This window comes from Brachyhypopomus gauderio, chromosome 13 (genome assembly GCF_052324685.1).
Source record: "Brachyhypopomus gauderio isolate BG-103 chromosome 13, BGAUD_0.2, whole genome shotgun sequence".
NCBI classification, from domain to species: domain Eukaryota; kingdom Metazoa; phylum Chordata; class Actinopteri; order Gymnotiformes; family Hypopomidae; genus Brachyhypopomus; species Brachyhypopomus gauderio.
The window spans coordinates 17915683-17941121 of NC_135223.1; the positions used below are offsets into that span (position 1 = coordinate 17915683).

A 25439-nucleotide genomic window follows, 5' to 3' on the forward strand; every position below is an offset into this window, starting at 1 on the left:
GTCTACGAGCGGCCATAAAAATGTGCAAATGACGACGGGGGCCCTCGATCGAACGTTGAGTTTTCATCAGAGACCTTCGCAAAATATTTATTTTTGTTTCTTGGTGCGAATGGTTCTTTGGTGATGTCACTGTAAAAATGTAAATTTGGTCTAGACGGGCATTGCTCATGCTTAGCTGTTACAAAGTTGTATTAAGGGCCTTTCTCACAGTACGTTTGTATGATTATTTACCTTTGAGTCTGAATGAATATTCACATGAGCTCAGAAGGATACGCACGATATGCATTTTCTTGTGGAGGTTTGAACATGCAGGGCGTGTTACATTAGGAACAAACCTTTTGATAAATAATTCAACTAACAAAAGGCTTCAATCTGCCATTATTGCTTTATATTCTTAGGGACCACTAGACCATCACACCAAAGTAGATTCATAAATACCGCAGCATTATGGACAGGTTAACCCTGTTTATACATACAGTATTGTATGTATAAAAACAGTATTATACATCACACACCCTTCTTTATTATAGATCAGTAGGAACATGAATTGAATAGAATAGCTAATTAAATAAGTGGAGGTACACACTGCAAAGTGTAAGGTGTCCCAAAACCTCATGTAAATGGTTTAGTTCAGGAGTAAACATGTTTTGGTGAGGGATTGAAGGTAATGAATTCTCTAGCAGACACAGACTAACTACAACCAAACAGAAGACCAGCAAGTGATGAAGATGGCAGCTGGCATGTGAAGCAGTTTAGAAGCTCTGAGCCCCACATATCGTTGCCTAGAACATTTTCTGTCTGTAAATCCATCAGGATGTCAAACAATGTGCAATTTTCACTCATTTCTTTCACATAAAATAATTGTTAAAAACCCATATATGACTTAATTCTTATGAGTCAAAACAGTTCATGTTCATTAGAGACAATTACCTAGTCTTCCATTACATTGTCTAACTGTGGGAGTTTATTGCATATGCATAATTAGATTTTTGCTTCTTTTTTATACAGATATTTAATACAGATGTTCATTTAACCATTACATGAATTAGGCATGACGTTTAAACAGACTCCTCATCTTAAAGACTTGTAATAAGTCAGAGGAATTGTTGTGACTAACAGTCGAACTCAGTGACCCCATTTCATGCGTACACTAGTGTTGAGCACATTTACTATCTCATCTCAGTATGTGTGTAAGGTCAGTATTATTGATTTATGCCTGTCATGCCTGAACAGAAAGGTAGTCAAAACTCACACATACACACCCACCCACGCAAATGTGCACGCATGTGTGAACACACGGCCACCTGCACGCACACACACACACACACACACAGAGTGCACATGTATTTAATCCTAGTGTTTATTTCCTTACTGGGATGTGTTGGTGCATGGATCACTGGCGAGTGCTTTCTTCCCAGAGTGGCGCTCCACGCTCCTCCCAGCGCCTCACACCTGAAGGGCTGCATTCCTCATTTATAGCTGTCTGATGCCATTACACTATTCATAGCTGCTCTACCATTTTACACTATTACCCAGGATTTCCTTTAGTCAGCATTTGAATTGGAAACTGAAGCCGAATATTCATAAAACATAACAAATCAACACATTTGAAACAAACATTAAAACAAAGATAGTGTTGCATAGTGTTGTCAACATATTATGGTTGTTCAGCTCTTTATGCTTATATCTTGTATAAGGATCCATTTGGTTCTTGGACAATGGCAAATAGGACTATGTCACTTTTCTAACTCCATTTGCTGAGGCCCTGCTAGAATGAGTGAGTCCACAGTCAGTCCCTAGCTGGCCAGCCCATGGTTCCCTCTGGCCTAGATGGTTCTGGACAGATCTGGGATCAGTCACATCCACAGCGTTGTGTGTAATGAGGCATGCATATACGCTAAACACAGTGCATAGGCTAAAACCCAGTCTGTCCTCACCCTCACACTAAACACAGGAAGTGGCAGCTGAGTTGCAAACGACATTTGGAAACACCTGGTGTTTGGACAAACCACGTTGGACATGCACATGTCCAGTGTTAACGCAGGTGACGGGATTATACAGTTTCAACGATGCATCCGTGCTGTTACTTTTGGGTAAGATAGAGCAGTTGTTAGGGTTTTAGAAGTCTGACTTTACAATAATTTAAAATTTATTTAGAATAATTTTAAATCTCTCCTTGAAGTAACATAGAATGTAGTACATTCTGCTGTAGGCAGCAGTAAAGACATTCAGTCTTATGTTATAAGCATCTGGGTCCCTAGAACAAATATATACAGACTGTGGAACCATGTTGGCGATCATGTTTGATTCAGGATATGCATGCAGACTAACTTCCTTTTTTCTTCTATTTCGAGGTTTGGCTGGGATCAGCGTTGATAATATTGACTGCTATCTTTCAAATCCCTCTGCGATGCTGAAAGCCAAGCTCATGCCAAAAATGTCTCACTCCCAATTTATTCTCTGTTGGGAGGGAATAAATTTGAATAGGTCATTAAAAACAAAAAAAAAAACTGAAAAAGAAAGAAAAAGGCCATTTGATTTAACCGTGTGTGCTTCTGAGCTCGGCTGTGGTGCGGTGCAGGAAAACAAACAGTCTTTCTGCAGATGAGAACTGGGCGAAGCTCAAAGATGAAAGGAAGTGAGAAATGACTCCCCACGCTCAAAGGGAGAGCTGTGCCCTAGGCCAAGGCCCCTGCTGGAAGCATTTTCACTCTGTCCGTGAGTTAAACGACCCGCAGCACGTTCACCATCAACGCGGATGATTTCCGTCACAGGGTCAGTGATTGCAGTAGCATTCTCTATTTGGCCTTTGCTTTTAGTGTTGGGCACTGACAGATTCTGCATTACCAAAGCAGCTGTACATCAGGGGGCATAAATGACATTGCACAAGAATCAAGAATGACTGTGCAAGAATTGTGTAAAAGAAACTGATTCACAGTAGCAAATAAAAGGATACAAATGGACTAATCGTATTGTTAATTATGGCTAGTGTGTTTGATTATGGCAGACATATAAGTGACGCAATACATATTGACTAGTTGCCTTCATTTTACATTTACATTTTACATTTATGGCATTTGGCAGACGCCCTTATCCAGAGCGACTTACATTTTTATCTCATTTTTTTATACAAGTGAGCAATTGAGGGTTAAGGGCCTTGCTCAGGGGCACCTCAGTCATGGCTACAGGTCTGGGGATCGAACCCACGACACTCCGGTCACAAGACCAGTTCCCTAACCACCACGCCATGACTGCCTTCATCATGCATCAGGATATTTACACATCCAGTTTGGAGCAAACTCATAATGTAGGTGTTGTCCAAAAAGGAAAAAAAAAAAAAGCAGCGCACGTATTTAAAATAATTTTGATGATTTTAAGGTAAAAGCTTACTTCTGCAGACTCATGGACACACACAGCCTCTGAATGCTGATTTTTGTGAAGGCATTTTTGCTAAAACCCACCAATCGGACGTCACTCACACTCCCACCTCTCTGCCTTCGTCATATGCATTAATAAGCCATTGTTTGCCCCTCTGGCTGTTGTATGAACCGCAGACATCTTGTCTTGAAGCCAAGAGCCAGAGTTTGTGTCCATGCTGAATAGCTGCCCGTGATATTAACAAATGCACAACAAGCGTGTTCTAGTTTGTCTGTGCTGTCCATAACTTGGAGTAAGTCAACATGCGTCTTTCCCAGGATGCTCAGCCCACACATTCTAAAAATATGCCTGTACTCTGGTCCATATTCTAGCATGAGGACGTCTAACAAAGGCCAGACTTCAGTGTTTACCCACGCGAGGTGTGGCTAGTGATGTAGTACGGCGTCAGGGCATCTTGAAAGGGCGGAGTGGTTTTGGATAGAATTTCACTGACAAAGCCTTCAGTGTGCGTGCGTGTGTCTTACTCATGTGGGATCTTCATATACATATATATATATATACTGTATATATACTATATATACAATATAAAATATATACATATACATATTGATCTTCATATATATATATATATATATATATATATATATATATATATATATATATATAATGATTTGATGCTCTTACATCTGCAGAATGGGGCGCCACATTTGTGAGACTAGGCTGACATGCAGTGCAGTGCTGCATTGTCCAGTTGTTGGTCGCAAATGAAAGGCTGTTCTTCATCTTCTCTGGGTTTGGCCGTGAACACAGCCTTGGCAGTGCCTGGGGTTCTTCTCGTGTTCAGGGTTTGGCTCTGGAACAACTTCACCGCAGGTGCTTTTGTAAAAAATTATTTCTGAATTGCTTTGGGCACCAAATACTTGCAAATACTCCTCCACTTCTCTTTGAGGGGTGGAGGCCACTGGACACATTTATTTCTCATGTCGCACTCACACAGTTATGGGCAGGGTGTTCTTCTCAAACACTTTTAAGACAGCTCATTCTTATGCACCCACTGTTCTCATCAACTTTTTATGCAGAGGAAATACGAGAAGAAATCAATTTATTTTCCCAAGAGGCTCATTTAAAATTATTCTTCATTCACGCCATAGAGTTCTATTGTTACATGGCCAGAGTATGAATTGAGCATTGTTTATTTAAAGCACACCCCCCTGTAGCCCATCCTGTGCTCACCACTTTCCTGGACTTTATTGTTCTGTATATATTCAGATGTGAGGCCTAGAGCCTCCCCAGCTGTGCTCTAAACACCACATCTCCAGCTGAGCGTGTCCTCCTGTGTTCTCCTGAGTGAAGGAAGCATGTGAGTTGGGTGTTTGATTGTTGGACATACATATAGTAAAAATAATAAATAAAACAGCAAAAATAGTGCATCCTGCTGCAGTCTCTTTCCCAGGTAAGCTGACACCATGACTCATCAGACCAGGCCACCTTCATCCTTTGCTCCATGGTCTAGTTCTGATGACCATGTGACTGCTGTTGGCACTATTGGCTGTGGACAGGGGTCAACATGGGCTCTCTGACCAGGCCACTGTGAGATGATCAGCTCTATACAAATAAAAAATGTCCAGCCATACGAAATGCAGACTGCTGATACATTATAGTATTAGCTAATGTTTTTCCCATACAGCTCTGATTAGCTTTCACTGCCGTTTCCTAAATCCACTTTTCCAGGATAATGCATTTTCACTAAAACACATGGACATTTCATTCTTGGAATAATTGACTGGATATTTTAATAGAAAGGACTACTGAGATGTTGACGTTACATCTGAAAGAGTCACGAGTCACAAATACCCAGCGCTACACAAGAGCAGAGGCCCTTCCTCCGAAACCGAAACCCTGCTGTGCCAGGCGGGCTGACCCAAGCGTGCAAGCAACACCAATAGAAAAACATTGGCTGGACATTGCGCTGATATTTTCCCATGTCCTTGAGTAAATCTTGACTCAAACATTTGCATTAATGAAGAAGGAGCGAGTCCAAAATCAAGGTTCCCTGTGGTTTAGTTTCAGGTCTGCTTACAGTTTTAATGTTACTCTGACACACTGCACAATGTAACCCTAAGAGAAAAGACACACCAAGGGAGTGAGAGAGGAACTGCACGGGCTTTGGCTCGGGCTTAGCCTTAGCAAAGGGAAACCACTGAAGAACCCAACATGACATATATGTACTTATGTTATAATAATAGTTAAAATACAGTCTTTAAAAATGCCTTGAAAGCCCTCAAGTCAATTGACCAGCGTCAACTAATATTCATTTCCTGAGGGGTAACCTGTTCCGCAGTGAGTTCAGCCCCACACGGTGACACTAGCAAGTATCCTGGTATAACAGATTCTCAGGCCACATGTCTGGCAGGCATGTTACTTCCTGATTGCACGGCTAATGATCTTATATGGCCCAAACACATTAGACATGAACTCAATTAGCTGGCCAAAAGAATTAAAGTCAGCAAAAAGAGTTCAAACCAACTAAGACGGGCCTTCTGTGGAAGCTCAAAATGCATGAAAGTGTTTGTGTGGGCACACATGCGGGTAGCAGGTCACACTGAGCTTCAGGAGGCTGGAGAGACCTTCCATTACACTTCACATGGACAGCCTGTTTCACAATTTGCTCATTTACTTTCATGCATTCGCAATCACATTTGATCCGCAGTGTGGTGACGAAGCCCTTTGGAAGGGAGGGTGAGGTCCCAGCCTCTTCTGAGCGTGCTGGGTTTATACGTGGCTTCCTGTGAGTTGACTGCTTGTCTGTGAGTCACAGGATACGCCATGGTCCCCAAGTGTATAGTGTACTTTGCAACATGCGCTTCCTGTCAGTGGAATGCTGTGAATGAGGTGTCTGCAGTGTGTTTGTCTTCTGGGCCTTCAGTGTTGTGATGCAGCAGACAAAAGCTGAATCCTTATGGTGCACTGCACTATACTGCAAGCTGGTTTCAGTCACTTTTTAATCAAATGACCGCAATAGTGTATATTATCAGATGAAATGTATATACGCAACATGCATATATACATTTCACATGTTGGAGATTGTAGATTTGCATATGTTACGCAGTGTTAAAATGTTTCTGAATTCTTTCATTTTTGCTTATCAGTTTGTTTTTCTTTTTGTAGGTTCATCATGGGAGAAATCGCTGAGACAGCTGGGGTTTGAAAGGTAAGATGCCTCCAGATTAAACATTCAGCTAGACAGTTTAGATGTTAATGAAACCAGTGCATTGTTGGGGAAGGGCCGCACTGCATGCATTCAATTAATTTGGCACCATGGTTTATATTTAGCAATGACGCCAGTCACAAACGCAACATAAAACAAATGTTGCCTGTGTTGTCTAAGTTTATCTATGTGCAGCTATTAAAATGAACTCAAACCAAATACCAAGTTGCCCTCTTAGTCTTCAGAATATCAGTCACAACACGTTGCTGGCGAGTGAATGCACACCCCACAGATCTTCTTCTTTTTTTCTTCCCCAAGACTGTCATGGTGTAACATGGTGCCATTATTATTCTTTATCTCCCCCAATCCTTTGGCAGCAGAATCTATAATAAAAATGACTGTGGTTTAATGCAACAGTGGACCTGATTATTAATATCAAAACAAAGAAAACAAATGTCTAGGATGGGGTCATATAGGAATATTTTATTGGTGTTAATATGATTGTTGAAATCATATTGAAATTGAAAGGTGAATGTTTGGATGTCCTAGCTGAGGACAGTTGAGTGAGCCAGGATTTCGCAAGGAGGAATCAAATGAGGTGGGCAGTATTGTTTCAGGCGAATGTGACGGTGTTCACAGACAGATGGAGCCAGTGTAGACACAGGAATGATGTACCACTGAAAATACAGACATTTTGACATCACATATTGGCAGAAACATACCAAACCTATGATACCTGTAGTGTTCTCACACCGAACATTAGCTTGAGGAGTGATAATTTAATGAACCTTTAATGACAAGCACAGTTTTGTTATAAAATGAAAATAAACACATTACCCCAGCACTAAGCCTCATTTACTAAAAGTACAGGCTCATTTTTTCAGTTAAAGTACAGCCTTTAAATTACATCTTCAAACATGATTAGCAAGCCCGTGTGATCGGATTAGTCATAAGTTTATGGTGGGTGGTATCAATCAAGCAAGGCTTGCTTTCGTTCTTCATCTTGATAAATGCATTTGCACACATGGGTATTATTTATCCCCATGTAATCCGTACATCGGTGGGCTGTCGCCTCGGTGGCAGTGTGACTGCAGCCCCCCGGGTGGGCGTGGCCCGGCTGCCTCCTGGTGAGAGGTGGGAGGCGGGGACAGCCTGTTAAGTGACGCTGATGAATTCCAGTCAGCCAGCAGGGTCTGAGCCACTTGCTGAAAGATAACCTCAATGTACACAGAGTAGGCTGGGCTCTAACCTGGACCTCAGGAGCCAGGAGCAGACAGAGACAGCATTTCATTAGAGGCTCTCAAAAATAATACATGTTTTCATACACGCTGTCAAACATTTGCCATGTGCTTTATAGTCTGCTGTTTGCTTTAGCAGCTTTTTCTAGCTGTTGTGTGTCCTACCACTGACAGTGTGGTTGACAATGTTAAACCCAGACGTTGCTGCCTTTAATCCCCTCAGATTCCATCTTAGCAACACCTCAGGCATTCAGTAACTGCAAAACAAAGCATCTCCATGTGCCTGTGTGGGGGGAAATGAATTATATAGTGTGGAGTTTCACTGATGCTGGATATGGTAGAGACATGCCACTCTGCTCGATGGAGTATTTCTGACACACACCTGTAATTTACCTGTCCATCAAAGAAAACCCACTTATAGTGTGGACAACATGTCCTTGGGCTGTAAGGAAACAACCATGTCTTCTCTTTCTTTCGTGTGTCTGTGTCTGGCATTAGATGACATGTGTGCAGGGAATTATGAATCAAGTTAGTAAGGGAGTTGTTTTTTTGTTGTTTTACATTTATAGGCAAATAAACTGTTGCCAAAGAGGAAAATCACCATGGTTGTGTCAAAACAGCATACTACATAGTGCACTCTTCATACTGTATACTGCATACTGCACTCTTCATACTGTATACTGCATACTGCACTCTGTGGTGGAAGAGTTGGTGTGTGTACCATGGCTGAATGTGTTTGCCTTTAATCATATCAGCTTGTCCTGGCTTTACTTTGAAGCTTGCCAGACATGGTGTGAATGTTATCAACTTCCTTCAGTTTCAGAGGATTTTACCAATATCTTCAGGCAGGCTTTCTTTCTCCAAATATGACAAGAAAGAAACCATAATGGCTGACCAGTTATATATTGTGAAGTTTAACAAGTGTTTGCAAATGTGTAAAGTTTATAAACTTGTACAACTATATAAATGTAATATATTCAGATATAGTAATTATTATACATATAAAACACTGGTAATACAGATGTAACACTGCTAATACACATGTAATACTGATAATACACATGTAATGCTGATAATACAGATGTAACACTGCTAATACACATGTAATACTGATAATACACATGTAATACTGATAATACACATGTAACACTAATACGGATATAATACTGCCAATACAGATAAAACACCACTAATACAGATAAAACACTGATAATATACATGTAACACTGATAATACAGATAGAAGCAATAATCAGCACTTTTAATGCTGTTTTATGTTTTATTTAAGTGGGACTATTTGGCATGTTTTCTTGAACCACCAATAAAGGTCTTTAAAACACAAACAGGAAATGAGCATGTCCTCCTGCCCTGGGCTGCCTGAGTCGGGAAGTGTGTTGTATGTTTCCCTTGGACAAAACACAGCCTGAAGCTGCACTGGCCACTGCTGATCTCTGCAGTTGGATCTATTTTTATTTACTTTAGAAGTGAAAACAGTAATGTGCTCAGAGATCTCAATTAGGGACAAGGAAGAAAAAGACTTAGAGTAGAATGGTAGGAAGTCTTAAAACCATGTTTACCAGCTGTATTACCATATCATCCTGCGCAAAGGATAGAGACTGAAAAAACATGTGCCAGTCAGAATGTAAGACCATAGCCTGTTCAGTCAGAATGTAAGACCATAGCCTGTTCAGTCAGAATGTAAGACCATAGCCTGTTCAGTCAGAATGTAAGACCATAGCCTGTTCAGTCAGAATGTTAGACCATAGCCTGTTCAGTCAGAATGTAAGACCATAGCCTGTTCAGTCAGAATGTAAGACCATAGCCTGTTCAGTCAGAATGTTAGACCATAGCCTGTTCAGTCAGAATGTAAGACCATAGCCTGTTCAGTCAGAATGTTAGACCATAGCCTGTTCAGTCAGAATGTAAGACCATAGCCTGTTCAGTCAGAATGTTAGACCATAGCCTGTTCAGTCAGAATGTTAGACCATAGCCTGTTCAGTCAGAATGTAAGACCATAGCCTGTTCAGTCAGAATGTAAGACCATAGCCTGTTCAGTCAGAATGTTAGACCATAGCCTGTTCAGTCAGAATGTAAGACCATAGCCTGTTCAGTCAGAATGTAAGACCATAGCCTGTTCAGTCAGAATGTTAGACCATAGCCTGTTCAGTCAGAATGTAAGACCATAGCCTGTTCAGTCAGAATGTTAGACCATAGCCTGTTCAGTCAGAATGTTAGACCATAGCCTGTTCAGTCAGAATGTAAGACCATAGCCTGTTCAGTCAGAATGTAAGACTATAATAATAAAAAATGTTAGTGTTTCTTTTGTTTGTTTGTTTTTTTAAACAAACTAAGTAATGAAATTTGCATTATTGTCACAAATTTTCACTTCAGCACTATTTGAATTTTCTTCTTTTGCACCCTCTGAAAGTCATAAATATCTATTTTTGACTGTTTCATGAAGCCAGAAGTAGGTGTATGAGAACCTCAGAGCTGAAACCAAGAGAAATGGGGTGTGTTTTTAGCTGTCAGGTGCTGAGAAACGCTGTTGTGCACCTTGGTGATGTTTTCCTGCCTCACTGACTCATTCTGCAAACACCACGGCTAAAGGGCTCATACTCACAGCCAGCTAGACCTCCATTTTGTTAAGATGAAGATGGGATAAACAGACCAAAGTACACCAGGAAACAGGATTCATGAGTTAGCAGGATAAACTACAGCTATACTCAAGCCAAGCCTATGCTGAAATAAACCCAGAAATAAACAGTCTTTCAATGTCACAAACATTATGAAATATAATTTTGATTTGCTGTCTTCTCTTGAAATGTTTGCTTTTGATTTAAAATGAATCATTTCAGTCTTTGCAAATTGTGTTGTGATTGTGTTGCATGTCTAAAATGCTCTGAATATCTTGGAAATCTAAGAAGAATAATTTAATCCTTAAAATGAGCTAAATAAAAATGAAGAATTGAAAACGTAAGCCTAGGCTCAAACTTTTGAAGTCTGAAACAGCTAGTTCTATAACTGTATATAAGCAAAAAACCACATACTCAAAGCTGACTGGGAACAATCCACAGAGCTGGAAGGGTAATTATGTGCAGATATTTCCCTCTGGAGATCTACCCTGTTGGTCTGGTCGTGGGACAGCCATTGTTATGATTGTGTGTGTCACTCTGCTAACAGTGAAACTACTTGTGTCCTTATACCCATACGCTTACAATTGCAGAATGTCTCTCAGTCTGCAAATGGCCCTGTTAGTGGTGTTTCCACATCTATGAAAGTGATCAGGTTTCACACAAATCGGTAGGAAAAGTAGGAAGCCCACTCGGTGACAGTTCATTCTCAGTGCTGACACCATTTATCCCAAAGAGGTTATGATGATTCATATTATACTGGAATCAGTTACAGTAAAGAGATCCGACATAAAAACAGAAGTCCAATTAGGATGTAGGTCAAAAGCAAAGGAAAAAATCACAGTAAATCATCCACAGACTTGAGTTTTTAGCTGTGCTGCTTTAGAGTCTTCTTGTGTTTCCTCCCCTAACTACTCCCTTTTGAATGATGACACTTCCCATACTGCATTTGAAGATGTCAGATGTTCGTTCTCAGCAACTTTGTCCTGTGTGCCTTGCGTCCATGAAGTACCTTAATTAGTGAATCCTCATAGGGCTTGACCCCTGATTGACCCACGCCCTCTTTGACCCTCAACCTCAAAGGAACATTAGTTGTTCATAAGGGTTAAGTGTTAACTGAATACCCAGCGAGAGTCCACAGAGGAGTCTGGGAGAGGTCAGTGTTTCTGTTGCCCAGAAGAAGCCGAAGGGGGAGCCTCTGTCACCATGTGGCTACCAGCCTGGCACCACGGTTGGCAGGCTGGCATGGTGGGCTCCAGAGAATGAATGCTTTGAGAGGAACACCCTGCCTTTTGGCATTACATGAACAAAGTTCAGCAAATCTCACAGAAATGCTATCTATTTACACTTCTGCTGTGAAAACAACCACATTCTTTTTTTGTGTGTGGTCTCCAGGATATATTCTTTTTTTAAGCGATATTTAAAAAATAATATTTAGCCTAATTTAATTTGCTGCTTGACCCATAATCTGAGAGGAACCTGCATGCAGAAAACTGTAACTGACTTGCATTATGCTAAAATTATTTAGGAATTTTTTTTTGCAAAAAAATGTTCTTGTGTCAGTTAAAACTAAGAAGCTTACAAAAGATGATCAGGTATGCTGCTGAATCTTGTAAGAAGAACAGTGTTGGTGATACCAGATCTGTGTGAGTTATGAGATCGAATTATGCAGCCACCAGAAGGCCAGCTGGGCTTTCGAAATGAGTTTAGTTATGAATTCTGCACTGCATAGCAAATGTACCCTCAGCATGATGACCTCTCATGGTGCTCACATTTTCTCTTTTCCAGCCATTTTTAAGTTTCCAGGCATTTTTAAGTCTCCTCTGGCCTTTGGAAGAGCACAACATGAGATTCTGAACAGATTCAGGGAAGAATTTGGCATGCCTCAGAATGTGTGCAGACATGCCTTTATGAAATCAGAAAATAACCTCTTTAGTAGTGGGAATGCACGCACAAACACAAGCCCTGCACAGATAGTCTAGTGACAATCTAACGAACACTTACATTTTGTATGGTTTATTGTTTTTGCTGAGTAAGAACAGATATGCCTAAACCAGAGAAACATTTTCACACTTTTTTTGATTATATAATCATGACTTTTGATTATATAAGCAGTAATTTTTTTCCCTAAAAGTTTAGAACAACCTTTTAATTCCATATGGTCTTTCATTGTATGCAGTCTTTAAAAGCCTCTCTTAGTGTATGGTATGTATAGTCGTAAATAAGCCTTTCTTCTTGTATGCTATAACAAATTGTTTAACACTTTTAACTTTTTGGTGAGTGAATAAGCACATAAACCAACATTATTAACACAATCGTGTTGAGCTGATTGTGAATAAGAATGTGCTGGAAATGATTATAGCTTTTTACTTTGTATTTTAATGGATATCATGCTTCAGTTTGTTTGAACAGTTTCATCTTGGCCATACTGAACACAGCTGTGCCTTTCTCTGTTTCTCTACCGTTTGACTGCTGGATCCGTCCAGTGCTTGCTGGGAGGTGGATGTATTGTCGGTGGCCCATGGGCCCATATGATGGAGTGTGGATTCCACAGGCTGTGCGTTATCCCTCGGCTGATGTACCTGGTGCCGTCCAAGCCGAGGACTCAGCCCATTCCTCTGACGCAGAACCCACACACAGTACTCAAAGAGAAACTGAAGCCCTGCACAAGCAAGACTCCCACATTAAATATATAAAATCTAACCGTTCAGCTTCTATAAAGTGAACTGAAACACCATTTCTGTCACACCAACATCATTCCTTGTCCCATTTTTATTTTCTTTACAGGCCCAATGTACCTAGATAGCTCAGTTGACTATTTACCTAGTCCTCTGCTTAGATTGGTGCCATCTGTGGGGACTGTGTTTTGCCGACTCATTCTTTTCTATTTAGTAGCATGCTGAGATGAAAGGCGATTTTAACAAACACTGGTTAGATACAGGGAGGTGTCTTCAGAGCAAGCCTGCTCTGGATGAACCAATCACAACACTTACACTTTTTTTATAGTGGCGTCTGCTGCTTATTAAATTTTATGCAGCAAATGTCGAGCGGTTTAACGGCACTGTGTCGCTATAGCCATTGATGCTTCTCTTTGAAAGCAGGAACTCATGTGAAGAAAGTCTCCTGTGTACCCAAACATTTGTTTAGCGTTGTATGCAGCCCAACAGAAACAAGGAAAAAAAAAAAAAAAAAAAGATTTACTTCTTGGTAAAACAGGCCTTGGCTGGTTATCATCCGGCTGTCATTTGAGGTGTGTTTTGCTCCATCTTTTGTCTTAGGTCAGATAAATCGGAACCCCTTCTTCATTTTGGCGTGTTTGCAACGATTTGCCAAGCATCTGCTTTGGGGCTGAATTTTTCAAAGCAGTTTTTTAAGCATGTAATTCAGCCGTTAATAGAAAGTGTGTTGTTGTGCGTGGCCCTGCGTTGACTCTGTCCATGTTCCCATGTTCCCATGCTGTTCGGAGATGAACCTGTTTGTTGTTCCAGCTCGTTCATCCTCTGTAAGACTCATCTGAGACTGATGAACAGTGCTGAGCTTTATGGGCTCTTAGCTACCATCAGTTCAGCAATGCACGCCAGTAAAAAAAAAAAAGACCCTCTGCTCTCGACTCCGCAGCCAAGTAACTTAACCTTCACTATGTAAACCCTTTATAGATTTGAAAATGAGAGCTGTTACAGCTAACGGGTGTCTTAAAGTACCTGGTAAGTATGACACAAGTGGACTTTCAGATTTCAGTAGGGGAATGTGTGTCTCTGCGTAAAGAGACTGGCGTGGGGATAGATTGGTTTAATTAAAGTTGCCTGCGGGCCCTGATCTGGGCGTACAGCGCTGCGCTGGATCTCGCTGGGACAAGGAAACCAGAACCAGACGAGCTCGGGCCGTCACCAAGGACACAGGCACTCGTGCTTTACTGGCTCAGGACATTTCTGTGTGCAGTTAAGAAGCACTGCAGCTCATTCTTAGACTAAACACCATTGTTTGGCATGAGTGGGATTGCAGGATTCAATTTTGCCTTTTCTCATTGCAGTGTTTTTACATGCTGTGTATTAAATGGTTCTGTATGAATCAGAGGGCTGTATAAAAAGCCTTAGAAACATGAGGAGATGATGCATTTAGTACTGGTACTTATCTTTTAGTATCTTTAGTATTGTACAGTATATCAGCATTTTAAGTCTTACTTTATTAGGCAACTTACACCATGGTATACAGTATATATGAGCTTAAATGTATACATTTTTTTTGTTAAATTAAACATATATTAATAATGTAGATTATATGTAGTTTATTTTTAGTCATTAAAGAGATGAAGAGGTGTTCAGAACAATTTATGGTTATATGCAGTGGCACATATGGTTTATATACAGTGTCTTACAGTACCTAATAACTAAAACTGTAGACCTAAACAATTGCATGATATACAGCCAAATGACTGTATAAGACCTGTGAAACTGGAACTGCAGAAGAAGCTTTAATGCCACTGACTATGTAAGGTGATACTGGGCCCCAGTACTCCCAACACTGTGCAAACATAATTTGAGCGAAGGCATTTTTGCATGTTCCCTTGCAGTGTGCGGGGGGCCGATGCGGGTAACGGCATCCGGGTGTTCATCCCAGACCTCGGCATGTTCATCACAGGGCTGGTGATGTGGCTCCTGTGTCGCGGCCTGGAGAAGAAGCCTGCGGCGAAGGACACCTCCCAACATCACGCAGACTTCAACATCCACCGGCAGGTGCGCCCACACACCTTCACACCTTTTATGTGCTTTCTTGAGAATGTGTTTTTTTTGAGAGATTTTTTTTTTAGTCTTTTTGGTTGAAGGGAATTTAGGGACTTTCTAATCCAGATCTCATCATAGAACGCACATAGGACCTCACAGAGAAGCAGGGTTGTGTGTTGCTCTCCGTTGTCTTGTGTCAAATGGTCTCTCTTCAACCTACACAAACTGTTTTGAGAAATACTCTTTTGGACCATGCAGCTCCAGTCCTAGAGTCCTGTCTTCTTCTTTTACTGCGAGAGGTAGGTCCCTTCCAAGCAGACAGCAATGCCGTGATGGCGATAAATTATGAGCTATGGCCCTGAAGAGGATAATAAGGTGAAGCCATTACTGTCTGGACAAATACCAAGCAGAGACGTTTTCACAGCTCACGATTTCTCCCGGCGCTGCTGCCGTTCCTGCCATAATGGTTCGGAGATGCTGCACGGTGTGTTACGTCCGCGAAGCTTCTCTGGGTAGAGAGAGCCCTGTGGCCCTGTGTTTGGTCAGCCCATGTACACCCACAGGGGGCTTCTTTCATCATGGGGGGTGGGGGGCTGTGTATCAGTCATCTGGCAAAGTGTGTACACAGAGCACTCGAACACGGAGCGAGGAGTGAAATGCCATGGAAGCCAAGCCTCTAAGAACCGAACAATTGTCAGAATTTATGTTCTCACTGGCAGACCGGCAAGCTGTTCTTGTAGATTTGAGTTTCAATAAGCTTTTGTACTAGGAAATACTGAAGAATTATACACTACAAGGAGATAATGAAATTTCTTCATTTAGCACTTAAATGATCTGTGCTTGGGATGGTAATTTATGCACCAAGCTAAACATTTTGAGAGATTCATTAAAATAACTATATTGTGGCAGCTGTTGTACCTGAAACCAGTTGAATACTGTAAATGACCCCTACAAACCAATGAATTATTATGCTGAAATACAGAGTTCAGAATATCAACTAGAAACCTTGAACATTATACCTTTTAAAGAGTCACCGATACTTTCTTACCTGCACAAATTAGAATCACTTTCAATATGATGTGTACAAAAAGCTGATCCTGTAAGGGTCATATTTCAAGAGCACCAACTTTAGCTAAGTGCAGGTTTTGAAGTCAGTGCCCTCTGTAATAGGTTCCAGTCATAATAACTACGCCCTTTTCCTTCACCTCATCTATTACACAGCACATAAAGTAATTGCCCATTTCTGTGAGAATAAAGCTGAGGAGCTAAATGTCATTTACTATTTCTTTTTTTTTTTTTTTTTTTTTACGTTTACTATTTCAAACTATGTTCTGGTTTTCTAGCACACATGAAGAAGAAGGCAGGTTTCCTGAGAAATATCATTTGTTGGTAAATGGACCCCCATAAGAACATGCCCTGTCAGACTGTTGGCAGTATTGTTAGGAACCATGCAGACATACGCCCTCTTAACCGATGACATTGTGCCTTTTAGGTTTGAATAAAAATGCTGGTGCTGATTGCTGTGTTCTATTTACAGTGGCTCCCATTCTTAGAACCCACCATTCTCATCCAATTGGGACGGGCCTGCGAGCTCATTCCAAAACGGGCTGGTTTTGTGCATGAACTGAAAAATGTGCCCCCACCCCTTTTCCTGCCCCAATCTGCCCTTTTGCCCGGCCGTGGTTTTCTGAACTCTGCCAGCCATGTTCCCGTTTGCCCTGGCGTCAGGATCTGGCCTAATTTTCCCCTCAATCTGGCAAGCAATCTGTTTATTTTTGATGATTTCCCTCCACTATGTCTTGTTTTGCAATCAGTGCCAGTATTATCCAGGTAAATTGCTTGTTTGACATGAGGACTGATGTATGGGGAGTCAGGGCTGCAGCTCTCTGACAGGTGGAGCCTGTAGACCGATGGACTGTTTGTGAGAGGAAGGAAGTCCTTGGCCAATAACCCTGACCTAATATGTATAAACATGCTTAGCATCATTCTTTGGCGTACTATCTGTCAAGAAATGCAACCTCTGGTTCATGGTGCAACTCTTTGTGTTCAGTGTCGTTCAGAATGCCTTAGTCCTGTATTAAACTACTACTACAGCTACTTGAAGATGAATGTGCAAACTGGATGATATTTATGCAGACTGGTTTGAGTGGTTTGACAGAAATATGCCAGTCCTTGTATCCTTGCTGCATTTAGGTTATTAACACAAGTTTAAAGCAGTTTAGCAGGATTATGTATAAATTAAAATAACAAAACAAATTATTTCACTCCAAGGGTGTGACTTCAACCCAGTGCATTGAATTAAACAATGCATAGAATTCACTGTCTGAACTCTTAAATGTTCCTAATAAAAAGCATGTGCTAATGCCTTAGTAAAATATAATATCTTATAGAGATTTATTAAACCGATCTACTTATTAACAATTCTTCTTATACAACAAAGGTTTTTTTTTTTCCTCCGCTGCATAAGTCTGTCTGGATTTATCCAGATGGCCTGTCCAAATGTATTGCTTACAAATGTCTACAAATTGCTTACAAATTGTACATTCATTACTGTCCACCACTGATCATCATTTTATGAATGTGTGTTCACAATCTATAAAGTCTTCATTGTGTTTCAGGTCAGACATCCACTGTGTGTCAGAAATGAGAGTGAAGTCTCCCAGTATGATGCTGAGTAACTGGCTCTGTGCATTACTAAGTCATCCTGCCACTGAGCTCAGCCTTGTATAAACTTGAGGGAATTTTGGTACATGCTACATTAATCTTAGTACAATATTTGTGTTGCCACACTAAGTTGTGTGTGCAGTGTGGCCACACTTGCTAAACCCTCCATATGTTTCAGTGTCATTAACAATGATTTTGCATCCCAATACTTTGCAGACAGAGGAAGGTAGAATGGATTAGTGTGTATGTGTGTGTGTGTGTGTGTGTGTGTGTGTGTGTGTGTGTGTGTGTTGTGTGTGTGTGTGTGTGCGCACGCGCGCGTGTGTGTGTGTGTGTGTGTGTGTGTGTGTGTGTATGTGTGTTGTGTGTGTGTGTGTGTGTGTGTGTGTGTGTGTGTGTGTGCGTGTGTGTGTGTGTGTGTGCGCACGCGCGTGTGTGCGTGAGTGTGTGTGTGTGTGTGTGTGTGTGTGTGTGTGTGTGGAGGGGGGTGTTCACATCTGGAACACATTAGGTGAGGTTGTGTTTTGGGTGGCAGTAATGGTGCTACAGTTACCGCAGCCCCTAACATGGTTCTCTCTCTTTTACTCACACTGTTCTTGCCCTGCTTTGTGCATTCTCTTATTCTCTTTCTTTTATTTAAGCTCATATTTTCACCCTGTTAAACATATGCAAAATATATCCACAGAATATATCCATGTTGAGTTAAAATGACCATTGATTACAATATGCCACACACGCACATATGTACAGTATTTGACAAGAACCACCATATCCTGGAACCTTTTCCTGGCTAGTCCTCCTTCTCCTCATGGTCTCTGGCTCTTATATCTAAGTGTCTTTATCTTACTCTCATTTTCAAGGAACTGCTATGGCGGTGCCTTTGACTGTGGTAATAAGGTAGAATGTACATATCCAGCCAAGATTTTTATCATTTATAACATGTAGATAATTCAAACCAAATTCTACCACATGCCCTGGGGTGATGTGTCTGTGTGTAACTGTATCTATTTGTGGCTGTGGGTGTGCGATACACACATACACATACACATACACATACACACACACAGAGAGAGAGAGAGAGAGAGAGATTCTCTCCCCCCACTAACTTTATCAATGCTTTTGATAGCTTTAACCTTCGGTTGTTTTCAGCACCATGGACAGCAGTCACTATTCAAACTTAATTAAACATTTTCATTTCGGCTACTTTCTTCCAAGTATGCAAATGTTCAATATTTTGCTTAGGCTATTCTGTTAATGTGGATTTTTTGAAGCAAAGTAGTTTGCTTAAAATTACCAGTAGGGTGTGTCTATTTAGTCTGATCTTTGATCAGTCCCCAGTCCATCAATAACAACACCCTCAGAAATGTTTTATTTTTGTATCGTTTTTTTCTCTCTTTTTGGGGCAGAGTATTTGCATGGTATTTGAAAAACACAGTATTTGATTTCATACGCCAGTGCAGGTACAGTGGCAGATAGATACTTCCTGTCTGAAGTACTGGCTTATACAAGATGCACAGCAAATGAGATGAAATCTGAACAGCTGAAAATGAGATAAAATCAGCTTCTAGAAACATCTGTTACACGGTTTCTTTCTCTTCCACCCTAACGAATACCATAGCTGCTCCCACAACTCATCCCACACACAGGCTCTGCAAACACAAACAAACCTTCTAAGTCACCAGACGCAACTCATTCAATCAATTAGGATGCTTGCTGGTCTGAGATTAAACAGATCACTGAGGGAACTTTTTTCTTCCTTTGCACTCAACCATGCGAGGGAGATTTGTTTGTGTAGCTTTGCCTGTTCAGATAACTCTTTAATGGAGCTGCACAGAGCTCTTATTCACTGCAGCGGCTTGATGGACGCAGTGGAGGTAAACACGCTGGAGACCTTCACCTCAAATCTCCAACCCTCCACACATAAACCACTGACTAAGCTCACCAGACCTGGCAGTAATTCAGTAGTTGTGTTTGGAAGTGAGGGCCACCTAGAATTTAGAAAGAATTTAGATACTTAAAGCATTTTTTCTTTTTGTTTTCTTTTTTTTTGTTTCTTTTTTCAGGGAATATTTAGTCTCACTCACCCAAAAGATCCTGACAGCCTTTTAAGATCAGCAAACGTAACTTTGATCTAGCAGAGCTATTTGACATGTCAAAATGAACTAGCTGACAAAGACATTTTGAGGAATCCTAACCACTTTCAGACTGAGATTTTCATGTGGCCTTCAATTCTTCACTAATAATGAAGTGTGAGGTTTGAATAACTGATTGTTAGTTGGATTTGGGAACCATTATGTGGCATATGCCAGAGACCCCTTTCCTTTATTGTAATGTAATAATGCATGAAATTATATAGATTCAACATCTTACATCTGGTCTGGGAATGTTGGTGAATGTATTTTTTCAGGTATCATTCAACTCACATGCGTTCTAAGGAACATGTGGTGTTTTGTGTAGCCATAGGACTCTGATAATGTGAATAATGTTTTATTATTTTTCTTTATTATATCATATGAACTTTATGAGTCTGTAGTGGAGTAACCTTTGGTAGTGCTAAGCCTCTCAGGCAGATTAAATTAGCCTTTGAATAAATTGACCAGGAAATGGGAACTTTCCTCCATCCCAGCTTGGTCTCTGTAATTTTACTGCTTACATTTTTATGCAGAGGATGGAAATTTTTTTTCATTTAGTGAAACCATAATTGTCCTTAATTTGCTATATTGTCTTCATTTGTATGTCTTCAAATAATGTGATTTCTCTTCATTCTCTCTTAAGTCTCTTAATTCAATAATTTCTGATATCTATATTTTCAAATCTATATATAATCTATATATATAATCTATATATAAATCAAATCACCCTTTTGTCATGCTATATTAATACATTAAAGAGAAAATCAATACTTTGTAAATCAATACTTTGTGTTTTGTGATTGGGAGCAGTACTCTAAAGGGGTGGCTTCAACTTTGTCCTCTCTCATCTCTGCAGGAGCAGGAAGATGAGGAGGATGAGGAGGATGAGGAGAAAAGCCAGAAGCTGGAACTGGAGCCTGAACCACTCTTCGAGGAAGACTTCGGGCCTGACAATGAAGACTGTGAATTACGTGATGAAGACGAAGGAATGGAGCAGGAAGAGATAGAGGGGCTGGAAGAGGAGGAAGAAGAAGAGAGCACAAAGATGAAGATCTTGCGACAGATAGCAGAAGTGGCCTCCAAACTCAAAGAAATCGTTGGCAATCTGATAACAAGTGCAGGAAAAGTGGTGGTAACCATACTACTGGGCCTTACAGGTATGTTGTGTGTACAGAGCGTCAGCTGGCTTTATTTTTAGATACAATATCATTAACTTGCAGTGGTGTAGTAAATGCCCTGCTCATGTCCCAAGATGTTGAACTGTGATACAAGGATATCATGATACTGTGTGTTCCTGAATGAGCCCAGTGCTAATGAGGGCTCCTCTGGTTATGTTCTGCGTCCTCCTGCAGGCATCATGCTGCCCTCACTCACCTCTGCAGTGTACTTCTTCACCTTCCTGGGCCTGTGTACCTGGTGGTCATTCTGCCACACCTTTGACCCACTACTCTTCAGCTGCCTGTGTGTGCTGATGGCCATCTTCAGCGCCGGACACCTCATTATGCTCTACCTCTACCAGTTTCAGTTCTTCCAGGAAGCCGTTCCCCCCGGAGACAGCTATGCAAGGTCAGAGACCACCCTCACTGCACGCCTCCACCGGAGCTGTTATATGCAGAGGCAGTAACAGTCACAGTATGGACCTCGCATGTGTTTTGGTCTGGTGATGGTTGTAATTTTGGCTCAATTAAAAACCTTATGTTGGCCATTAGGAGCTTCATATATGGCAAAAGGGTTTTACATGGTTTAGGTTCTGAGTTACGGAATGTCCCTTTCCATTTCATTCTAGGAAGCGGAATGTTGCAGGAATAGCGTAATAAAACCTGTAAAAGAGTTCAGGCGTGGCACGCTTCCAGGCAGGTGGACGCTCTGATTTATACTGCACTTTTTCACGTGAAAGGCATCTCGGCCACATACTTACGGCATCATCCTGAGCTACTCTTGTGCTACTCTTACATCCCTCTACTATGACCAGTGGGGATGTAGCACTGCAAAAAATCTCTGTACGGGGTGAGATGGAGGGTGTACGGGGTGAGATGGAGGGTGTACGGGGTGAGATGGAGGGTGTACGGGATGTGATGGAGGGTGTACGGGATGTGATGGAGGGTGTACGGGGTGAGATGGAGGGTGTACGGGATGTGATGGAGGGTGTACGGGGTGAGATGGAGGGTGTACGGGGTGAGATGGAGGGTGTACGGGGTGAGATGGAGGGTGTGCGGTGTGAGATGGAGGGTGCCGTCCGGGTTGAAGGGCAGCGGCCGCATTCCTCGAAGTGTCTTACGCCAATCTGCTGTGATTAAAGGCAACATAAAGCATCTGAACAAGCAGGCAACAATGTGTTTGACATCTGCACAGCACTGGATGGCTGTATTTTATCGGTCTAGTTCTTTAGCCTGGCTACAGCAGCTCTGACCTGAAGGCAGAAAGATGAATATTGCGTTAGCGATCTGTAGAGGACACCAGCAGAGCGAAAGACAAACTTAAAATCTGAGAGTTTCTACTGGATCTCTTCATGATCTGTCACATGATCACGCGTGTGTCTGTCAGCTTTCCTCTGAGAAGCTCTCTGGTTTGCTGCAGCCAGTTCATTGCCATGTGTGTCGTCCTTAGGCTGTTTGTGAAGTCAGAGTAGTCTGGTGTTGTTCCTGCTTATGCTCAGAGACACTTTATCTTCATTTATCTTCAAGTCTAAGCAGCAAAAAAAAAATCACATTCAAGTATTATCACCTTAAATATCCAATTTTAAAAAAAATATTGTGTGCAGTCGGTATCCTAAAGCTGTTTTGTCATGCTCCGATAAACTATACACAGAGCAGACATTTACACATTCCAAAGTCTAATGTGCTGACATTAGACTGATGTGGGCCGTGTTCATCACAACCAACGTTTCAGCATGAACATTCAGTATAATCTCCCCTATGGCATCAGTGTCAGATAATGTACCATGGTATTCCTTAGATAAACGCTCACATCATTAACCAGGATCCCAGTCCTGTGAAGAGGAAAGGGGAACAGCAGCATACAGAGATCCAGGTGGTTCTCATTACTGCAGGATGCCTACTGGCCTAGGCTGAGATTACACAGCTGGTTTCAGGGATTTCTACACAAATAACTGACTGGGGATGCAGACAGAGAGAGAGAGAGAATGAGAAGAGAGAGAGAGAGAGAGAGAGAGAGAGAGGGTAACTTACAGAGAGAAACCAAAATATTTGAGGCCCTCTGTGAAGTAGATGCAGTTGTTCTAAAATAGGCCTTAATCAAGGTCTCTTGCAGTGGAGATGCTCTATGTTTGAGTGATCGAGTAGATGGCGGCTAAGGTCTGTGCAGTGTAAGGTTACTCAATGCCTGCAGCAAGAGGTTTGTGAGGGCCATTAGTGGCGGATACAGGACTAATTGTGCAACTGTTGTGTCTTGTTAAGTGCTTTTCAAATGTCCCTCCTAAACCTGTAACTGACGATTGTTATGCACCAGCTGTCCCTGGACACTTGAGAAGGACCCCTCCTACACAATCTCTTTGCTCAAAGTCTTTTTAGTATGTTCATTTAAGAGCTGTTAGATAAGACTATAAGATGATACATCAAGCCCTGGGAGAAACTTTAAAGTGATAAAGATTATGATCTCTCGATGCCTTCTCTCCAAAGGCCATAGCTGAAACCATTGCATGTACCATCGCATTGCACAACCAAGGCATTTATAAAAGATACACGCTGTAATGTTTTCATGAAGGTTTTCATAAAGTTTTCATAAAGAAATGTCCACAGACGGAGGAAATATGCTATCTTCAAGAAATACAACAAGCAGTGGACAATTACAGAAGTGACGTGTGCAAAGAAAGCAAGAACTGGGCACCATGAGTGAAGAAATATGTTTAATGAAAGCCTATTAGGTGATCACATGGGGCTGGGGTACTTTTTACAGGATTCTGTGGTTTCTCTCTTAGTCAAAACCAGACAACAGTCCGAATCCCTGTAGACCCACATCTAATAGCAAGGCATTGACTTTGGTAGGCAATGCCTGTGAAGTTTAAACAAAGAGCTTCTCTTTGGCAATTAGAAAAAAGTGTTAATATCAATTCCAGATTTAATACTATTATTCCTGGTAGGGTCACAGTGTTGAATACATCATTGGTCTGTCCCCAGTGCATGTATGAATTTCAGCATAACCAAACAGAGCAATGGATCTTTTCTATGTAGCTAGCATAGGGGGAAAAAATTCAAACTTTTGGTATTTGTGGTAGAATAGTACAAAAACAAATCTCTCCTAGAAATGGCATAGTAATCTGTTTTTTACTTGACATTAAAAAAAGTCTTTCAACCCAGTAACAAACTAAAAAATCTTACTTCTATGACTGTATGCATTCATGACAGCTCTGTTCAGACCGCAGAATAATTAGAGGTCTTATCATTTCTGCATCCCAGCTTTTTAACTTCATTATTCTTCTAATGTGGAATATTTTGGACTGTACATTTGGATAATACAAAACCAAAAAAAAACTCTGTTTAGCTCTCATTCCATTTCACTGAGCTTTGCTTCATTCTGAATGTAAGCAAACCACATATATGACTACGAAAACTGCACATTGGTATATGAGGAGCATATGTTGGCATTTTAAGCTCCGTTCCCTCCCTATGTGTTCCCAAAATTATATTCTTTACTGTGATCATTTTTATTTAAACACACCGACAAAAGTGACACAGAGAACATAATCCTGGCCATTTTAAGATGTTTTGTATTAGAAGGTCTGGAGAGGAGGCGGAGAGCTTGCGTGCGATGCTGCTCTCTTTGGCTTCTCTGGTATCAGCGCTCCTTCTGTTCCTTCTCATTTCTCTATGCTCCTAAATTCAACTCTGTTGTTTTGACTTCCTCTTCACGCAGTGTAAGTATACGGCCACTGAAAACACAGAGACAATGGACAGTAGAGGAAAGGAGGCTATTCATTTAAATGAAGAAAAAAACACACCACTACAGACAGACCAGAGGCTGAAGACCCAGGCTGAATGCATGATAGTTTAGTGTACAGACTTGGTTGGAACGTTTGTAAAGTATATATAATCTTAGAAGGTTATGTGTGCATCTCTTTGACTGTAAAATATTTCACATTGATGGGATAAAATGCTCCTATAAATGATTTTACAAGATGAACACCTTTGTCAGCTTACAATGCCAACTAAACTAACCTTACAGCACCAACTGAACTTACGTCTGTTTCTTTTTCTCAGCCTCTTCGGTATCTCCCCAGTGGTGCTAAGCAACTGCTCCCACACGTGGATGTTTGAAGTCAACCATACGCTGGAGTGGTATCACTTTGTCAATCCCATCATGCTCCTGGTACTGTACTACACCCTAGCCACACTGGTTCGCCTGTGGCTGCAGGAGCCGGTCCACGTGGTCAGTTTCAAGCACCAAGTTACCCATAAGCCCCAAGGGCGTGTGTTTGAGCTATTGTGAAGGAGGGGGCTGAATGTGGGCTGT

At 41.3% G+C, this 25439-nt stretch overlaps 1 protein-coding gene across 4 annotated transcripts in view; it reads left to right on the top strand.

The window, feature by feature from the left end:
- Positions 1–25439, top strand: part of piezo2a (piezo-type mechanosensitive ion channel component 2a) — a 78589-nt gene that overhangs the window by 22392 nt on the left and 30758 nt on the right. For all 4 annotated transcript variants that reach the window (XM_076971375.1, XM_076971376.1, XM_076971377.1 and 1 more), the window contains exons 4-8: positions 6547–6589; positions 15024–15186; positions 20827–21127; positions 21323–21536; positions 25187–25355. In XM_076971375.1, the coding sequence (XP_076827490.1) occupies positions 6547–6589; positions 15024–15186; positions 20827–21127; positions 21323–21536; positions 25187–25355 (890 nt within the window). The remainder of the gene's footprint in view (positions 1–6546; positions 6590–15023; positions 15187–20826; positions 21128–21322; positions 21537–25186; positions 25356–25439) is intronic.